Here is a 20,533-nt window from a genome sequence, read left to right on the forward strand (position 1 = left end):
CTCCTACCTCTTTTGTCTGTAACTCACTATTATTTGTCTATTTGTTTTCCTGAGAAACTATTTTGTAGACAATAATATGTAAAATGATAACCATTGATAATAACCTACCATTTTGTCTGTAATTTGCTAAGTCCCCCCTATTATTATGTTATCCTTCTTTTATTCTTTAAAATTAAAAAAAAAAAAAAAGAGCAAAATAAAAGACAGAGGACAGGAAACAGGGAGGGAGACCTTTTGCAGATAGGAAGGGGATCTGGGGGAAGGGCTGAGGAAGAGGAAGTAAAAAGGATATGTGTGTGTGCCAACTCCCAGAGGGAATGTATTCATTACATACTGTAAACATGTACTGATAGAACATGTTACCGACCAGATCTTCCAGCCAATTTATTTCAGTAGCTCATCTACATGCTATGACACTCAAATTACGGTGCATCACAGCATCGACCAGAAGGGCAGACTTCCTTTGTGCTATTTTGCTGTATTTCTCCCTCAAGTGTACCTTTATGTATTGAATTATCTATATCCACAGACTCATCCCGGAGCCTTTGTCAGGATTTATTCATGGTCATCAGCCTAACACCCAGCTTAAGATCCAACCCAGAGTAGGCACTTGATAAATATACTCGAAACGAAATGAAAGTTGATTAATTCTTCAGAGACTTCAAGATTTCTGTCTACTGGTGGAAATGCAGTGGTACTCAAAATCTAAACAGTACTGAAATCTAAATGGAGTGACCGAAGCAGTGATGTAAGTTATCCTTAAAGAGCCTTGTTATTCAGACCTCAAGTCAAGAGAGCGAGGCTTTATCTGTAATGACACCTTTCTGGTCTCAATTCAGAGCTGAGAGGTAAGAGCTGGATTAAAGCTTGGACTGCGGAAGAGCTCTTACGGGTAGGCAAAATGACAACAGAAGAATTACATCAAGTAAGACGGCAGACACAGGGAAGATGACAATGTATAATTACAGATGTGCATAACCATGTCACCTCAGCATATAGAAAATTAAATTACACTAGCTAACCTATGTTTAAAATGATCACACATATATTTTTAAAGGCTTAGATTAAGTTGATAAAAATATTTTGTTATGTGAAGGTACTAAAAAGGAATGTTCTGAAAATTTGATTATGGTTCTCACTTCATTGCTCTGATATAATAAAGTATTCATGTTTCTACGATTAACACTGAATTTTAACAAGAGTGTACTAATGACAAACTTACATTTCATTGCATGTGTTATCTGCTCATACTGCTGTTGAACAAGAACTTGAAGTTTATCTTCTGATGTGCCTCCTTTTGAGAGATCTTTAAGTAAATCTGTATCTAAATTTTAAAGAGTAAATAAATACCTTTAATATATTTCTATGAAGGACTCTTTACTTTCATCACATTATCTTTCAATTATTTTGCCTACTAATCAATTTTCATGGAAAATACCTATCAAAACAAAATAGGTAATATTAAAATATTGACTTAAAATTAATAAAAGTAATGATTAGTTCTACTGTTTCTCCAAAAGAACACAGAAAATGTTTAATATTATTTTTCTTCAAGTCTCTATGAAATAGTCACCCAAGTAGCCATATCAGTCATTTAGGCACAGAAGAATAAATACAATCAATCAGGAGACAAATACAGAAAAGAGGGAATAAAATTTATTCTCCAAAAACTGACTGGCTATACTCAATTGCTTATAATAATTTAGAAATTAAAATAAGTACCTTCATGCTCATTTAAAATAAATTCTACTGGATTACTAACACCCACTCCTGAACAACGAGGCAGCAGCAGGATCACTTTAACTTTCTGCAACCTCTGGTCCTTTGATTCAATGTTAACAAATGTCTCATGGAGTATTTCAATATCTGGGAGAAAAAAAAAATTAGTGTAAAATATTAATTTAAAATCTGAATTTATCAGGTGACTATCTGTGTATGATTCATTTAAAAATCCTCAGCCTCACAAAAACTGTAATGTAGTTAGAAAAGAGGACTGACTGTTCTCTAATGACATCCCAAAGTCAGTGCAGGAATTTTCTTAATGGAGTGCCCCCTCTACCTGAGAGAAAGTTCGAAGTTTGAGCTTCATGTTCAATTTAGAGTAGTACGAGACTGGGCTTTGGGAGCACAGAGACTCAGGTTTGACCCCTGACTATCTACTGCCCTAGATAATGTCCTAAAGCTGTGAGCTCTGGAGGCCTCCGTTTCCTTATACAGACAGCTGTGGCCAACACTGAGACAAAGTTGTAAGTGTAGCACAGTATCTCATACATAGTAAATGCTCGGTTTTATTTCTCTGTCCCATTTTCACCCCCTTTTATATTCTATCATTCCGAGAAAATTAAATGGCTATCAGGAACATTTAAAAGGCACAGTCGAAGGTGCTGAATCCATGGTAGAGACTGGTGGACATTATTCCCTCCCTCCAAGGACCCTGTGATTCAGGTTCAGAGGGTCCGCCTCCCTCGGGTTACAACTGTCAGTGTCCCTGTCTTAAGGCCAACCCTCTGGGGACAGGGCAAGTTACCCAAGAAACACGCTCTGGGTAACACTGCCAGGACCCGACACCACCTCCCGGAGAGACAGACTCTGGAGGGAGGGGGCGTGCAAGGCCTCTCCAGCGCTCTGACAGGAGAGGAACTCGGGGCAGCTGGCCTTGGGAAATGGGAGATGCAGAGCGCTAAGGGAGCATCACAAAGCGTGAGAGGTGCGTTTGCAGCTGAGAGGCGACAGAAAGAGGTCACTGGCCCAGTTGCTGCACCCACTTTTTCTTGACTCTTCTTGTGGGTTCTTCTTATTCAACTTCCTGCCCTCTTTGTATTGCCATGTCCAGGTATTGGCCTTTGGATTTCTTTCCAAGGGTTATGACATATATCTACTGATTTCTGTCTACACCCACCTGCCTGGCAGCCAACGCCACTTAGTGCCAAACAGGCATCGTACACCTAACCTACCAAAACCTAACTCCTCCTGTCGTCTTCCCACCGCAGGAAAGGGCAGCCTCACCTTTCCAGCTGAACAAACCGACAGCCTTCGCTGATCCCGACGTTTGCGCCCTCCCATGGCCCGTGTGCAATCTAATAAACACACAGCCAAGACGTACGACCCCCACACCACCTGGTGGAAGTCAGTACCACACCTGGCCCGTGTACAGTCACCTCTTAGCTCATCTCTGCAAAGCCCAGAGTAACCCAGTGCTCTAGTCACCCCTCTGCTCGAAGTCCTGTGAGGAAGGCCCCTCTTGTCAAGGTCCAAGCCCTTCCTCTGGCACAGTATGCCTGATTCTTGTGGTTGTCTTGATGTCTTGGATCAATTTAAAACATTTACCTTCCCCTGGTCATTTTGACTCTGGGGAAGAGCAAGAGTCCCACGGGGCCACATCTGCTAAGGACATACCATAGAATGTTTTTATTTGACAGAAATTACAGTTCCAGAGACAATGTGTGATTAGAGCGTTGTCATGATAAAGGATGAAACCATTTGCCTATTTCTTAGGCTACTTTCTTCATGCATTTCTTAAATGTTCCAATAAGCCCCCATGATACTGAGTTAACGGTAGTATTCCTGGGTACCAACTCAACTCGCACAATTCCATCGAGGTCAAAAACATAGTGGATGTCACCTTCAGGCTGGATCTTGATTGATGAGCTTTTTTTGCACGAGGAGAACTGGGTGATTTCCATGGAGGACTCTGAACCTTGGTCTCCAGATCATAATACAGACCTCAGTTTCATCATTTGGATGTTTCTTAAAAAGCTGGAGGCTGAAGTGGCCCAATCACACAATTCCAATGAAATCGGTACACGGTGTTGCTTCTGTCTGACGGTCAAAACACGTGGAACAAATTCCACACTCATTCACCTCATGTTCAAATCTGTTAACATGCTTTTTGAACAGAATCACACTTCAAACTTGTCACGTGTACAGTTAGTAAAGTTCTACATGATGCTTCTTGTATTCAAGATCTCCATTGGATGGTGCTTGGCCGCCATAGTCACCAAGTTATTGGTCACATGGCATGTACACTAGTTTAGGAGGATGGGAAAGGGGTAGCAATCCTGGGGAGGAAATGTGGGGTGATAATGTAGGTATATTTCAACTTCAGTGAATAATACTGAATAATAACACAAATGTAAGCGCCACCCAGAGTGTCTAACCATTCCAGACACTCTGCCAGTCTTTTAGATTTTAATCATGCAATGCGTGTGTGGTAGTGAGTTACTGTGATTTTAACTGCACTTCTCTGATTGCTAATGGGACTTGGCATTTGTATACAAATTATTTTGTTTGGCATTTGAATTTCTTTTTGTGAAACACCTGGTCATGTCTCTTGCACATTTTCATACTGAGGTATCTCTTTTTTATTGTTTGTAAGATTCCTTGTGCATCTATTTTTTTTTTTTTTGTTCCGGTGCCGGGAATCGAACTCACAACCTCGCGCTTGCCAGGCAGGTGCTGTGCGCTGAGCTGTATCCCCAGCCCAAAATTTAATTTGTTTATTTTATTTCATTTTTTGCGTAATGGGAATTGAACTCAGGACCTTGTGCTTGCCAGGCAGGTGCTGTGCCACTGAGCTGTCTCCCCGGCTGTATTATAAGGTTTCTTTCACATGGTTGATAAAAACTTTTCATCAATTTGTGTACTTCTCTATGGTTTGTCTTTGCACTCTTAATCCACAGAAGTTTGGTTTCCTATAGCCCAATTTATTGACCATTTCTTTTATAGTTAGGACTTTATATGTATCATTTAAGAAATCTTAACCTACCTCCAGGTCATAACCTATTTCTCTGTAATAAATTCAAAAGGATTTTAGATTAGCATATTATTAGGAAATGCCAATTTCACTTTTTTCCAGCATAGTTTACCAAAAGGCTCATCACTTCCTCAATTCTCTGCAGTGTCACTTTAGTCATAAATGAAGTAACTACCTCTGGTTCTTTTCTGGACTCTCATCTGTTTCTCTGGTCTGTTTCCTGCCTGCACACTGCCTTAAATACTGTGGTGTTTTAGGTTTTTTTAAACTTCCTGTGAGGGCTGGGCATGGTTGGTGCACAACTGTAACCCCAGAACTCAGGAGGCTGAGGCAGGAGTATTGCCCTGAGTTCAAGGCCATCCTGGGCTACACAGTAGACCTTGTCTCAAAAAATTTAATTAAAAAAAGAAAAAAAAACCTTTCAGTGAAGTAAGTCTTCCAATTTTGTTCTCCATTTTCAGTGTTTTCAGAGAGTACCACCATAAAAAATTGATTTCCACCAAAATACTACTAGAATTTTTACTGGGATTGAACTGAACCTCTAAGAGTAACTTGGAGAGAAATGCCATGTTTATGACAGGCTGTGTTTCAATTCATGAACATGGTCTATTCTTCCATCTACTCAGGGCTTCTTCCTTTCAATAATGTTCCAGTTTTGGAAGGAGGTTGTACACTCTTTTGTTGGAAGTGCTCTTGAATATTTTATATTTTGGGATACTATTTTATTTTATTTTATTAGTTAGAATTTTTTATTTTATTTTATTAGAAGAGAAAAAATAAAATCAATGGTACAGAATTTCAAAGCACAATAGTAGGAGATTAACAATGGTTAATATATTGCACATTGTTATCTTCAAAATAGTTGCTCAGATTACCAGATACAGGCATGAAAAAAATTAAACAATTTGAGAAGAAACCATTGTTTTTAAGGAATAGAAATTAGCAGTATAATTATCTTAGCTATCTTGTGTATATTATTTTCCCTTCCTTCTTTCCCCCATCCCAGTTATTCTTTCCTTTTGAGCAGTTTCTTCCCATTTCACAATATCTATTGTATATTTTGGATCTTATTTACTCTTTCAGTTTTTTCTACTAGGGGGACAGTATGATGTTTACATATGTGAGTCTGGTTTATTACACTTATGAGTACAGTCTCTACTTGCATCCATTTACCTATAAAAGCCTCAAGTTTATCCTTCTTTATAGCTGAGTAATATTCCATTGTATAAAAAAAATCTTCTTTATCCATTCCTTGGTTGATGCACCTTTGGGTTATTTCTAAGATTTAGCTATGACAAACTGTGCTGCTATAAAGATGGGTGCACATATATCACTGTGGTATGATGTTTCTAATTCTTCTGGGAAAATACCCAGAAGGAGAATAGCTGGGTCAAATGGGACCTCTATCCTAGTTCTTTGAGGAATCTCTGCACTGATTTCCACAGTGGTTGTATCAGTCTACACTCCCACCAACTTTGGAGAAGGGTTCATCTTTCCCCACAACTTCGCCAGCATTTGTTATTAGTTGATTTCTTGATGATAGCCATGCTTTCTGGGATGAGATGGAATCTCAGTGTTGTTTTTAATTTGCACTTCTCAAATGACCAATGATGTTAAACGTTTTTCATATATGTATCTGCCATTTGTATTTCTTCGTCTGAGAAGTATGTATTCATCTCAGATGCCCATTTTTGGATTGGGTCTTTGAATCTGGGGCCCTGATTTTTTTTCAGTTTTTTATATATTCCAGATAGAAGTCCTTTGTCTGAGGAACAGCTGGCTAAAATTTTTTCCCACTCTGTGGATCTTCTTTTCACTCTGTTGGTGATTTCTTCTGACATGCAAAAACTTTTTTTTCTACAGGGAATCGAACTCAGGACCTTGTGCTTGCCAGGCAGGCATCTGTGCCACTGAGCCATATCCCCAGCCCTGCAAAAACTGTTTAATAGCATGAGATGGAATACTATTTTAAAAGGAATCTGTTTTTAAAACTTCAAGTTGTTGTTGGTATATAGAAAAACTAGATTTTTGTATTCTGACCTTGTACCTAGTAACCTTGCAAAAATCATATTAATTCTAGTTGTATATTATTTTGGATTTTCCACACACATGTCAGATTACCTACTTAGACAGTTTTATTTTTCCCTTTTCATACTGCCTTATGACCTGCAGCACAATGTTGATTGTAACAATGATGACAGGAGTGCTTCTTCTTTACACCAGAAAGAAAGCTTCTGAACACTACATCAACTGTGTATGTCATGAATAAGTGTTAAGCTTTTTCAAATTCCTGTACTGCACTTATTGAGATGATCGTAATAATTCTTCTATTAATGTGATTGGTGATTGTACAAATTCATTTTTAAGAGTCAGACAAACTTTGCATTCCTAAAACACACTTAGCTTGTTTATAATGCACTAACATACTGCTAAATTACTTTTCTACTTACACAGTTATTTATATTTTATTTATGGATTTTTTAATAACTGTGATCATGTATGATATAGGCCCAGATTAATTTTTTCTTTTCTCTCTTTGTTTTGTTTTGTTTTGTTTGTTTCTGTTTTTTGAGATAGGCTGTAGAGTCCAGGGTGGTCATAAACTCACTATGTAGCCCAGACTGGCCTTGGACTTGCAGCAATCTTCCTGCCTCAGCCTCCGAAGTGTTGGGATTATAAGCATGCACCATTACTCCTGCCTCAAAATTTTTGTCTTTGTAATGTTCTTTTCAGAGTTTGATATCATTTATAAAACGAACTGGGATGTATTGCCATATGAAGTTTTCTGACCCATAAACACAGAATGGCCGGGTGTGGTGGCACATGCCTATATTCCCAGCACTCAGGAGGCTGAGTGGGGAGCCTGAGGCAGGATGGCTGCAAGTTCCAGGCCTGTGCTACAGAGTGAGTTCAAGGCCAGCCTGAGCTGCATAAGACCCTGTCTCAAAACAAAAAACAAAACAAACAAAAAACCAGAATGTCATTTGTTTGTATCATCTCTAATTTCTTTAAATAATGTTTTACACTTTTCAATATACAAGTCTTTCACTTCTTTCAATAAATTTATTCCTAAAATTTTATAATTTTGATGTTATAATTTTTAACTTTTGAGATTATTCATTGCTAATGTATAAAAATACAGATGATTTTTATATATTTATTTTGTATCCTGCAACCTTGTTATACTGATTTGCTAGTTCTAATAGTTTTTTCAGGTATTCCTTATCATTTGCTATGTAAGAAAATATTTGCTGAATCTATTTTTTTTTTTTTTTTTTTTTTTTTGGTTTTTAGTTTTTTTTTCTGGTACCGGGAATCGAACTCATGATGTCGCGCTTGCCAGGCAGGTGCTATGCCACTGAGCTAAATCCCCAGCCCCTATTTGCTAATTCTAAACAATGTTACTTTATATATTTTAAGACTATGATGTTACATACATACATCTTTAGCACTGTTATATATCCTGATGAACATCTAAGATTTTGTTCAAGCCCTGGGGATTAAACCTTGTGTATGCCAGGCACATGTTCTGCTACTGAGCTATACCTATGTTCTAGGAATGTTTCTTCACTAGAATCTCTTTGTTTATAACTCTTTTTGTCCATATATGCATTACATATCTTTTTGGGTCTTTTCAAATTTTCAGTACGTTTATTTAAGGGGTATAAACAGTAGAAAATTTATCTTTTAAAATAGAATATTGATATTCTTTTTCTCTATTTCAAGTATTCAATCCATATATTTTAATGTATTTAATATATACTTTATAATGTGTCTATATAATATTTTAATGTTATATAAACTTAAATATAGGTACTTTGGTTTAATCTACCATCCTCTTTGCTTTTTGTCTGTCTTGCCTTTCTTTTTTCTTTACCTTTTTTTTTTTTCTGGTACCAGGAATCAAACTCACCACCTCACGCTTGCCAGGCAGGCGCTGTGCCACTTAGCTAAATCCCCAGCCCCTTTTACCTTCTTTTTTGATTGGTATTCCAATTGTATTCTCTCTCCTCTAAACTATTAATGATACATTCTTGTATTATTTGTTTACTGGTTACCCTAGAAATTATAGCACACACCACTTAGTTAATATCATTTACTATTTTTACTACTTCCTAGAAAAGCCAGGACCATAGAACACGGCAATTCCATTTCATTTTCTCTGAAATTCCATGCCACTATTGTATTTATTTTAATTACATACAACATTAAACTTGTAATTCCACAGACAGTAGTATGTAAGCCCATAAGACACACCATCGTCACTTAGATTTACCTACGCACTTTCCTTTTCCGTTGTTCCTTTTCTGCAGCCACCCCCATTTCAACATAACATTCCTTTTACCCAGGCAGTATGTTTCCTTTGTATCTTTATTTCATTTTATTTCAAAGCTTATTTTAGCCGGATATAAAAAAAAAAATCTATCCTGGAAGTTTCTTTCAGCACTATGAAGATACAGTTAAACAGAATTCTAGCAGCAATCATTTCTGTTGAAAAGTTGGTTTTTTGGTTTTATTACCATTTAATTGTAGGTAGCATACATTTTTCTCCCTGGCTGTTTACCATTATTTTTTGTCTTAGGTTTTCAGCAATTATGCTACCATATGCCTAAGATTATGCTACCATATGCTACCATATTATCTTTCTCTATGGAAGACAGCAAAATATCATAGCATGAGTGGCTTGTAAGTAACAGAAATTTGCTTCTCATGAGTCTGGAGACTGGCAAGGCTAAGGTCACGGTACTACAAATTCAGTGTCCGAGGGCCCACTTTTTCATACCTGGCACCTTCTTGCTGTGTCACACGGTGGACGGGGCTAGTTAACTGTGGGGATTTTGTTCATGAGGGCACTAACCTCACTGACAAGGGCTCTGCCCTTATCACCGAGTCACCTCTCAAAACCCTACTCCTCTTACTATCACCTTGGGGATCCGATTCTAACATATGAATGGATGATATTTCGTATGATATTCTAACATATGAAATGATGCAAACTTTCACCCCATAGTATGTTTCCCATACATTTATTCTTACTAGAGTTCTCAAGTCTTCTTGAATCTGTGGCTCAGAGTCATTTATCTGCATTGGGTAATTCCCAGCCTGAAATTCAAATATCGCTTCCTTCTAACTCCCAAAGAAACTCTTTCCTCTGTCCTTGTGATTCAAGTCATAACACATGTGGATCACTCAGCCTCGAGTGTGTCTTGGGGCTTCTTTGAAGGTATTCATTCTTCCATCTCCCCACGTTTTAGTCTGGACATTTTCTTCCGATCATCAGTCTACTTATTTCTTTTTGCTTTGTTAATTTAATGTTATAGCCATCCATTTCCTTCTTTTTATTTGTTTCTGGAGATCAAACCCATGGCCTTGTACATTCCAGGTAAGAGCTCTACTACTAAGCTATACCTCAGTCCTACTGACTTCTTAATTTCACATACTGTATTTTTCAGTTCTAGAATTTTTTTTTTAGCTCTTTTTTATTATAGTTTCCAGTTCTCTACTGAAATGTGAAAGTGTGGTATTTAGTTCTCTCAGCACATTAATCATAGTTATTTTAAAGTTCATATCAGATACATCCAGAATTTAGAGTCTCTGTGGGTCTGACTCTACTTAGTGTCTTGTCTTTATGTGAATCATATATACTACTTGTTGGCCTTTTGGATAAGATTAAGGGTGGTATCAGTTTAATATTTCAGTCATATCTTTTCTTATTTGTCCAGTGTTTTTTTTTTTTAACTGACACTGTGTTTGGAAAAATTTAGAAGATAATTAGAAACTGAGGATGATGTTATTTGCTTTTAGAGAGAATTACCTTTTGCTTCTTGCAGGTAAAAAGCAGACTCAGTAAGACAGGGCACTAGCAGTCCCAGATAATCTCAATCCAATTGGGAGTTAGGGTGACTACAATTTGGGCTCCAATTTTGGGGGAACTAATCATTACTCAGAGTTTATTTCTATGTTTCAAGTGAAATCTTGAGTCTTTATCAGGCTACCTCTACTTCAAGCCCTGAATTCAACTTTTTGCCTCCTCGGCCCTAAGACTCTCCAAAGTTTTGCTTTGGCTCTCACTGAATATATAGTAAAATGTGGTCCTTAGCTTGCATAATCCAGCAGATACTCATTTTCAAAAACAGAAAGCCTACAATACTTGGTTTCTAGTCTTGAATATTATCTTTATCAATTAAGTACTTATCTGAAAGTATTCTTATTTATTAAATCGATGCTCATTTACTTCAACCAAATGTCTGAGCCTCAAATTGTGTCATAGCTGCTGGGGATATAGCTCAGTGGCATAAGCACCTGCCTGGCAAGTGCAAGGTCCTGAGTTTGATTCCCAGTACCAAAAAATTGTGTCATAGCTAAATACTAAAGACAACTTGAAAGTACCAACATATTAATTAACCTACAGCTGTTAAACCAACATTAAATAAGAACAGCCAGATAGCTGAGCTTGGTGGTGCATGCCTATAATCCCAGCATTTGGGAAGCTGAGGCAAGAATATCACTGCAAGTTCAAGGCCAGCCTGGGCTACATAGCGAACTCAAGGCCAGCCTAGGGCCTGGGGATTTAGCTCAGCGGCACAGCGCCTGCCTGGCAAGCACAAGGTTGTGAGTTCAATTCCTGGTACCAAAAAAAAAAAGAAAATCAAGGCCAGCCTGAACTACACAGTGAAACTCTCTCTCAAAAAAACAACAACAACAAAAAAGAACAACCTGATATAATGCAGTGAGGATTTTAAGAATTTACTTCACATATAGAGATTGTAAATCACAAGATATTATAAATTGGGGCTGGGGATTTAGCTCAGTGGCACAGCACCTGCCTGGCAAGCGCAAGGTCATGAGTTTGATTCCTGGTACCAGAAGAAAAACAAAAACAAAAAAACAAACAAGATATTATAAATTCAAACATTTTGAAAATTTCTTAAGTCCTATAGAACAATCATCACCAAACAAATATCTATTTGTACCTACTTTTACATCCCATTTTTGTGAAAAGGTTCTTCAAGTCAGGATCCTTGGCTTGTGACTGTACTCCACATACAAATATTTTTGAGTTATTATTATTTGTTAAGATGGACATATGGGCAACTGTGTACCATGAACCTGTATTGACCATTAAGATATCATCATTCATATTTAATAAGGCCTTTACAGAATGGACAGCAAGACTTCGAGATTTGTCCTACAAAAAAAACCAGTATGATTAAAATTTCAAAGGGCCTGACTAGAAACATAAATTGACTTCATTTTGCTGTAGGTGAAAGAAAGTATTTGGTAAGGATCTTGAAGAGATACTTAACCCATTTCAGTTTAAAACATCTCAACATATGTCTAAATAAAAGTTAACTGAGAAGACTGCTAAGTATATTTATAACGAAGGGCTTAACTTTGCTCAGCCTAAGTCACTAACATGATTAACAGAGTAGTGATGTCTTGTGTTAGCTCCCATCCCCACCCCTTCACGAAAACCCATTCAAAGAAATGAACAAAAAAAGCCCCATTCATCTGCTCATGCAGGTTTCTTCCACATTGCACTGTCACCTAAACTGCTATTCACCAGCTCCAAGAGATTAATATTATGATATTAGAAAAGATGCTGATCTCAGGGCTTGATAAGGTAAGAAATTCTACTCAAGAACATGGGTGTGGGCCGGGGATATAGTTCAGTGGCACAGTGCCTGCCTGGCAAGCATAAGATTCTGAGTTCAATTCCTGGTACCAAAAAAAAAAAAAAAGAACATAGGTGTGGGGAAGGAAAAAACGTTAGTGCATCTCAGGCCAGAACTAGAATCTAAGGATATAAAAATGAATTTAACCTAATTATTTGGACCATCTAATTTTCATTCTATTGAATCCACATTATTCCTCTCATTCTCTTCCTACTGATAGCCGTTATCCACCTCCTACAAACCAAAGCTGCAAGACTATAAGAAAGTGAGTATGAGAAGTATGAAGCACTGCCTTTTCATATGCAAGGTGGCACGGTGTCTTAACCGGAAGTGAAAGAAAGCAAAGGTCTCACTGCAGCTGCCTTTAATCCTCCCCTAGGGAAAAATAAAACAGGCTTTCAGGTGCCAGCAGCCTCTCCTAGGACTCTGGAGAGCAGAATATGTTCTTTACAGCTTCACAAAACTAAGATGCCAAGATATAAAAGGAGCACTGATTGAAGAGGTATCCACTTTACTCGTGGTGCCAATCAGGCCTTACAAACCTCTCCAATAATCGATTAAAATGTAAACACTGTTTAGAAGAATTCTTCGAAGAAGCGGGATTGCTGAAAATCACAATGAAAATAAATAGAGTTTACCTGAAAAATAAGTTTATAATCTTTGAAAAGATCTATACTTATAAGATCTTTTTTAAGATGAGATGGAAAAATCAAGACATCATAGCAGTGTTGGTCCACAGCGAAGACTTTATCATCAATATGCAATACAGATTTGACTTTATTATAGCCTTTTTTCTTCAAATTACTATAAACTTCTTCAGGGCTGTAAATATACAATATTAGGGTATAATCACAAATTTAATACATTAAAAACATATTCAACATTAACACCTTTTCCTGTAACAAAATATTACTGCATATCTTACATCTAATGGGATTCATAATTTTAGCCAGTAAGAAGTTAAAGGATAATTAGAAACAAAAGTTGCCACATTATGTAATTACCTTTGGTAATTTGGTGATAAGATCTGGAATTAAATTGTAACTCTATAATTATTCCCCTGGTGTGCCCCCCACCTTTAAAGTAGTATTTCTAGCCAGGTGTGCTGGTGATCTCAGCACTGAGGAGGCTGAGGCAGGAGGATCACTGTGAATTGTAGGCCAATCTGGGCTACATAGCGAGTTTAAGGCCAGTTGGAACTACACAGCAAATCTCTGCCTAAAAAAAAGATAACCTTTCTTATCACATCATTTTAAAAGAAGAAGACTTGAAATGTGGAATATGAGTAAAAAATCTGATTAAACTCTCACCTTATCTTACAAGTATTTATCCAAGCGTAAAGCGGCAGGGTGGAGGCTCTCAGCTCCTGTTTCCTCACCGTTTCCGGCAGAATGTGATAAATGGAAAGAGCGTCATGTTTGATTCGACATCTTGCCAATGCTGCAGCCAATTTTGTCTTAAAACTAGAGACAGAATATCCATTTTTGATGAATTTTAATAAATTTGTCTATAATTCCATTTTACTTTTTGAAGTCATAAACAAAATATTGTCATATCTGAAAATAGAAATCAAAATAATTCTGATTCCTTTTTTCTATTTTTCACTGTGCCTGGCCAGGTTAGTGAAGAAAATATTATGATTAATATGTTCACTCTTTTCCTACTAATTAAGTATTTGATCAGACCTGGAACTGTAAAGATTAAAGGAGAATTTTTACCCTTAAATAATTTCTAATTTGGTGGGACAAATAATGACAACAGATAATGACAGCATAGTATGATGAATGCTACAGCCATACAGATAGCGAAGAGAGGGGAAGCCTGGAAGAGGTGCATCAGAATCAGCCCAAGGGGACTTCAAAGGGGAGAGTGTTCAGCTTACTACTGAAGGAGGAGCAAGAATTTTCCAGGTCAAAAGAGAAGAGCAGACACAGAGACAGCAGGAGCTTTCCAGACACCATGAGAAGAGACGTCGGAGGTTGGAACACCAGAGACATCCGAGGCGTTAAACAGCAAAGCGTGTTTTCTAGGCAGAGGGTGGTAAGAGACCCAGAGCTCAGATCAAAATAAATTTATACACCACGCACAGGATGTCAGGATATTTTCTGCAGGAATTAGAAGGTCACTTAAGAGTACAGAAATAGAGAAACAAATATGCACGTCATAGGTTCACCGCCACTGACCTAAAGGAATGTAACATTATATATCATACACATGAGATGAGAGTCCTAATATTAACACGAAGGAGAATGGGGAAAGGGGCTTTAGCGGAGGAGGGAAGGAGGCAAGGGGGAGGGGATTGACCACAAAGAATCAAGCTGATTACGAACCTCTGACTACTCCCCGCGATGAATGTAAGCTTCATGTACTGCAAACATGTACTAATAAAAAAAAAATTTCCCTCTTTTGAAAAATGCCCCCCCATTCAAACCATTTTCTTAGAGGGTGTCCCTAACCGTGTCTCTGGCCACCGCTGATGGGCCGAGGGCACACACGGAGCAGCAATGTTTTTGATGTAGAATAAGACAAAGCAGTGTTTCAATGCTAAGTACTGTGAAATCTAAGTTGCCGGTAGCCAAGTCTCCCATCATAGGGAAACTCTGTAGCAACCATTACAGCTGACAAGAGTTCTGATGGACAGATAGCTACATTGCTGCACAAGAAATTCTCTCTTTTGCTTAATCTATCAATTGCAAAAAAAAAAAAAAAAAAAAAAGAATCCTAATATAGCGCTTCCCCTCATTTATTTATTATTTTATTTCTGTGTGTGGGGCCAGGGCATAAACCCAAGTCCTCACACCTGCTAGGCAACAGTTCTACCCTGGAACGATATCCCTCAGCCCTCTCTCTGCTTGTTTACTGCACTACTGAGGATTGAACCCAGAGCCTTCACACAGAGCTACATCCCTAGCCCTTGTTTATTTGTATGTATGTATATATGTATTTATTTATTTATTGAGACAGGGTCCTATCTGAATCACTAAGTTGCCCAGGCTGTCCTTGAACTAGTGATCCTCCTGCCTCAGCCTCTCAGAGTGCTGGGATTATAGGTATGCAACACTGTACCCACCTCCCTTCGGTTATTTTTTAATGAAATGGGTTTTAGTCCTTTTTGGCTTTAGAGTTTTCAGAAATGTTTACTTAACAGGACCATTATTAACACCTAATACATCAGAAATGTTTCTCTTTGAACATACATTGAGTATTAATGTCAAAGGAAATCCTCTGCTCAGGAAATGTAAAATCAGACACCATATGGACAACTGTTTCAGACTCTTCACTAGGTAAGTGGAACTGGCAAAGTTTCCAAAGAAGAGCTGAAGAAAACGTCCAAGATTTAAAACAAACAAAAACAAAAAACAAAACAAAACAAAAAATCCCAACAAGTTTTTAAGTGGCATTTTGGCTGAGAAATTCTGGGTCATTGCGGACAACGTGAGAATTGAGAAAGATAAGAAAAACAAAATGTCTAGCAGATGTGATTTATCTGCACGATTGATCTAACATTCATAAATCATTCAATGCAAATTACCTTACCGCCTAATAGGAGAAGGAAGCAAATAACAACCCGGCATTTCAGCTTTCTGAAACTCTGATCTCTGTTTCTTAACATGGCTCGATTGCCATTTTCCACTTCCTGCACTGCAGCGTGGAAAGCACCTCTAGGCATAAAGCCAAGACAATTCCAGAGCTCACCACCTTCATTTCTGTCCTTCCAGAGATCAAATTTCTATGCTGTTTCTTGCTTAACATCTAAAACCTCCACCTGATGTGTCTATCCAGTTTTCTAATTGCTTATGGTAAGAGAACAAGTCTGACCCAGGATGCCCTATCATGGCCAAATAATTACACATTTAAAATACCACTCCTGCTGCCATGAGGTGTTACTGTGGGAAGCAAGGTACAGGCAATATAACCAATGAGGACGCTATCACTGCAGTACAACTGGCAGATTCAGGTGGAGTTGGACGGCAGTGTGGAAGGGAAAGAAATGGACAGATTAGCACATGCCTCGAACTAAAGTTACAGGACTCCAGGCATGAGCTACAGCCGGGCGCAGTGCAGGGGAGGAAATGCGACAAAGATCTGTCTGAGCACACGGTGGTGCCTCAACTGGAACACGGAAGACTTCAGCTGAAAAGTTTCAGGATGGTCTGGGAGGATGGACTCCCTCAGTCCTCCGCACCACCCGCCCTGGCTGCGTCTCTATTTGTTCTTTGCCTATAAAAGTTTAACAAATTATTTGGCAGCAGCAGACTCCCAGGCTGGTGGGAAAGCACAGGGATTGGAAAGGAAGAGACAATGGTCTTTTATTAACCTAGCCACATGCTACTGAACAGGTAGCTGGACTGATACAAGGAATGAGTTCTTGAAGATCTTGCCTATGTCAAAAATGATACTAGTGCCATCTTTTTTTTTCTTTTTGGTACCAGGAATCGAATTGAGGACCTTGCACTTGCCAGGCAGGCCCAGCAGTGTCACTCTGACTTGATCACTAGAGCCATGAATAAATAAAGCAAAAGATCCAAGTTGGGGCAGAAGTGTGATAAAAGGAGAGAATCCCTGGGAAGGTCAATGATATTCATGAAGAGGAAACAGTTCGACTACTTCTTCCAAGGCTCTTAAACTTAGACTTCATCCTCCGGGGTGATACACACGAAGGTACTCTGAGCTTCCAGTGCTCTGTCCCCAGGAACAACAGTGCCCACTCTCCATCCCTGGAAAATCCACAGGGGTGGCTCCCAGCTGTCCTGTTCACAGTGGCTTTGCGGGACCGGTAAAAGAAGGTGCCCTGGCCTACATGAAGCCAGTCAAAATCACTCTTCGGGGATGTAGAATTGGGATGTGGAGGTAAGAAGTCAGTCTAAGTAAGGAAACTAGTGCATGGCTGTAAGCAATCAGCTCAGGTACTTGGGGGGTGGTTTCCCACATTGGCCAGAGAAGCAGAGAAGGCAGGTGTGCAGAGAAAAAGATGTACAGAGGCAGATACTAGGAGAAAAGCAGAGATTAAAAAGACAGAGAAAAAATAAAGTCCTAACATCTCTAGTTCTTGATTTTATTCTTTTCCTGAGCCCTTAATTATGTTAGATATCTCAGTATCTCTCTAAGAACATTTTCCATTTTGGCTCAAGCTAAATGAATGTAGCCTCTGTTACCTGAAAGCTAAAACTCTGGATTAAAGTGCGATGGCTTCAGCGGCACAGGGCCTGCCTGGTGAGCGCGAGGCCCTGAATTTGATTCCCAGGACCAAAATAAAATAAAATACTATGGCTTTATCTTTGTTCTACTGTTTTCTGAAATTCAGTCACTAACTACTGGCATTTCTCCAGTACCATATTATGAACTGAGTTTCATAGTGAATTAAGTATAACGTTATTGATTAGTTTGGGAGTAAGATTTAGATTATATTAACCTCTGTAGATTTAGAAGTATTGCACTGACAACAGTATAACCAGATCTGTGTTCAGACCAGGAGCAAGGCGTTTATTAAGGGAAAAGGGAAAACTCTGGGGTATCAGGAGTAAACTGTGGTATCTCCTGCTCCTCAGTACTCCTAAGCCAGGCACTCGGCTTGTCCTTTTCCTGCCTACCTTGTTAGCGTCCTGAGCTCAAGTCTACTGCGGATGCAACCAGTCTGGTCTTTCTCACTTTGTTAGAGCCCTGTGGCTTTCCTGGCACTCAGCCTCAGCTCAGCTCTCATCGGCCCCTCTCAGACTAAGTTAGAGCCTAAGTGCTGGCCATGTAAAGCGAAACCCAAGAGACGCCCAGGAAGGCTGAAACCCAAGCCTGCCCCACAGCACACTGCTCCCTCAGTTTTCTGCATCCATCCTGTAGGGCCATCTTGGGAAGCAGGTTGTCCAATACGGTCCGGGCAGTGAGGCGGTTCTCCCAAATCCAAACAGTATGCAGCGGCTGGATCCCTACTCATCTGACACAGAAAGTACACAGATCGGGTTGCTTTTGTTCTTCTCCATCCCACAGCGGCTACGATTGACAGGAGCCATGACTGAGTCATATCTTTAACCTACCAGAGTCCCTCAGCCCAGCCTCGGGTTTCTAAGTGAAAAGAGTGGGGGTATATACATGGTTAAAGCGTGGACTCTGGCATCAGAGTGCCTGAGCTTGATTTCGGGTTACTCCCTCTTCTAGCTCTGTGGCTTTGGGCAGGTTCCCTTAACCTGCCTGCTGCTCAGTTTCCCCAGTGCAAAATACTGTTACAGGTTGATAACAGTAACCAGTTCATAAGGTTCTTACATAAACAGCTTCTTAAAAGAGTAATTGAGACATACTAAGTGTTTAATAAAGCTGTTAGTATTACGCTACCATCTGGGTTCCAAGCTTTCAATAATTAAAATAGAATGGGTTGAATTTCCCATAAAAATATAAAACCAGACATCCTGCGTATGACTATGTCAGACTATTCAGTAAATAAAAATTTTCCTGTAACCTTGTCATTGTTGCTGTGGGGGGGAGTTCTATTAAAGTTCAACAGTGTAATAACAAAAGCTATAACCAACAGTGTGTTAGTCTGTTTGTGTTGCTATGACAGGTTTTCAGAAACTGAGTAACTTATAAAGAAGAAAAACTTATTTTCTCACAGTTCTGGAAGACCAAGATCAAGCCACTGACATCTTGCTGAGTCATGACATGGTGGAAGGCAGAAGGGCAAGCACTCAGGAGAGCACCACCCCCATTTTTTTAATGCTGGGGATTGAACCCAGGGCCTCACACATGCTAGGCAGGTGCTAAGCCACACACCAGTTCCTGGAAGCCCTTTTAATGATGGTGTCAGTCATTCAGAAGGGTGAAGCCCTCATGACCTAAACACTTCCCATTAGGCCCCGCCTTCCAATACCATCACAATGACAATCAAGTTTCCACCACATAAATTCTGGGAACACAGCAAACCACAGCAAACAATACGCTCATGACTTACTGACCATTTTCACTTATGATTTACTGTTTATGGGTCTGACTCTAAGCTGAACGTTTTACATGCATTAGTTGAATTAGTCCTCCTAGCTAGACTTTAAGGAAGGTACTTTTTATCCTATCAGCAGGCTTCTGTTGATATAGGACAAATTTAAAACATGCCACCTTATTCTAAACTAAATAGAATTTTTTTCAATTTGGCAAAATAGTGAGTTCTTATCTGTTGTTGGAGTTTCTCATTTGATATGTTAAATTTTTTAAAGCTGCAAATAAAGCTTAAGAAACAAATGATAGCTGTTTGTAGTGAAGCCTAATTTATGTGTGTGCTAAAAATTATGAGGGATTTTTAATGATTGCCCACATGCTTACACATTCAGTCTTGCAATTCAAGCTTTCAAAGCGATTTGATTTTATTTGGGGGTTGGCAGGGTGGGGGTTAACATAAGGTCTCGCTATGTAGTTCACACTGGCCTTAAACTTGCTATACAGCCCAGGCTGGCCTTTAGCCTCCCAAGTGCTAGAATTACAGGCCTGCACCACCACACCTGGCTGTCAATTTGATTTTGAATAGAATATTATATCTGTTCAAGACTGTAAAAGAACTCAAACTTATGAACTTTATGCTTTTTCTCCATAAATTTTTAACACTTATCTACATATTATATTGTATACAGTTTTGCCAATGACAACACTGGTATTTATTTCACATAAAAACTCATTTTCACTTTTATGTTACCTGTGAAGAAGGTCCTCTACTTCTTGAACTTCTGATATGGACTCTTCATTACCAGAAAGGACACGAGTTTGAAATTTTCTATCTTGGAAATCATACAGCATCACAATAATAAGGCTGCTCAAATGATCTGGCTACCAAAGGGAAACGACATAAAAAAAGTATATAAACAATATCTAATAGTAATATTTTAGATCCCATTAGTTTTCATGCCCAGCAGGAATATGACAAGTTTTACAGTCTGATTAATTTGACATTAGGAAAGGTCTTCTAAATACAGGGAAAATCCAGCAAAAAAAATAAGCCTTTCAAAAAAGAAAATTTTTGATACAGTCATCAAAATGAAAGGACAAAGGTTGGTATAAAAAGTAATCAAAGTAGGAAACAGTCTGTATTTTGAAGAGGTATCAACAGGAAGAAAATTAGTTACTATTTAAA

The 20,533-nt window shown here is 38.7% G+C and overlaps 1 protein-coding gene across 2 annotated transcripts in view; it reads right to left on the reverse strand.

Annotated features, from left to right (window-relative positions):
- The window catches only part of Nsun7 (NOP2/Sun domain family, member 7), a 42,505-nt gene that overhangs the window by 13,605 nt on the left and 8,367 nt on the right, over nucleotides 1–20,533 (reverse strand). For both annotated transcript variants that reach the window (XM_005391949.2, XM_013518051.1), the window contains exons 4-9: nucleotides 20,099–20,229; nucleotides 13,740–13,892; nucleotides 13,068–13,251; nucleotides 11,732–11,942; nucleotides 1,723–1,866; nucleotides 1,223–1,324 (exon numbers count right to left, since the gene is read on the reverse strand). In XM_005391949.2, the coding sequence (XP_005392006.1) occupies nucleotides 1,223–1,324; nucleotides 1,723–1,866; nucleotides 11,732–11,942; nucleotides 13,068–13,251; nucleotides 13,740–13,892; nucleotides 20,099–20,229 (925 nt within the window). The remainder of the gene's footprint in view (nucleotides 1–1,222; nucleotides 1,325–1,722; nucleotides 1,867–11,731; nucleotides 11,943–13,067; nucleotides 13,252–13,739; nucleotides 13,893–20,098; nucleotides 20,230–20,533) is intronic.

This window comes from Chinchilla lanigera, unplaced genomic scaffold (genome assembly GCF_000276665.1).
Source record: "Chinchilla lanigera isolate Chin_1 unplaced genomic scaffold, ChiLan1.0 scaffold00042, whole genome shotgun sequence".
Taxonomy (NCBI): domain Eukaryota; kingdom Metazoa; phylum Chordata; class Mammalia; order Rodentia; family Chinchillidae; genus Chinchilla; species Chinchilla lanigera.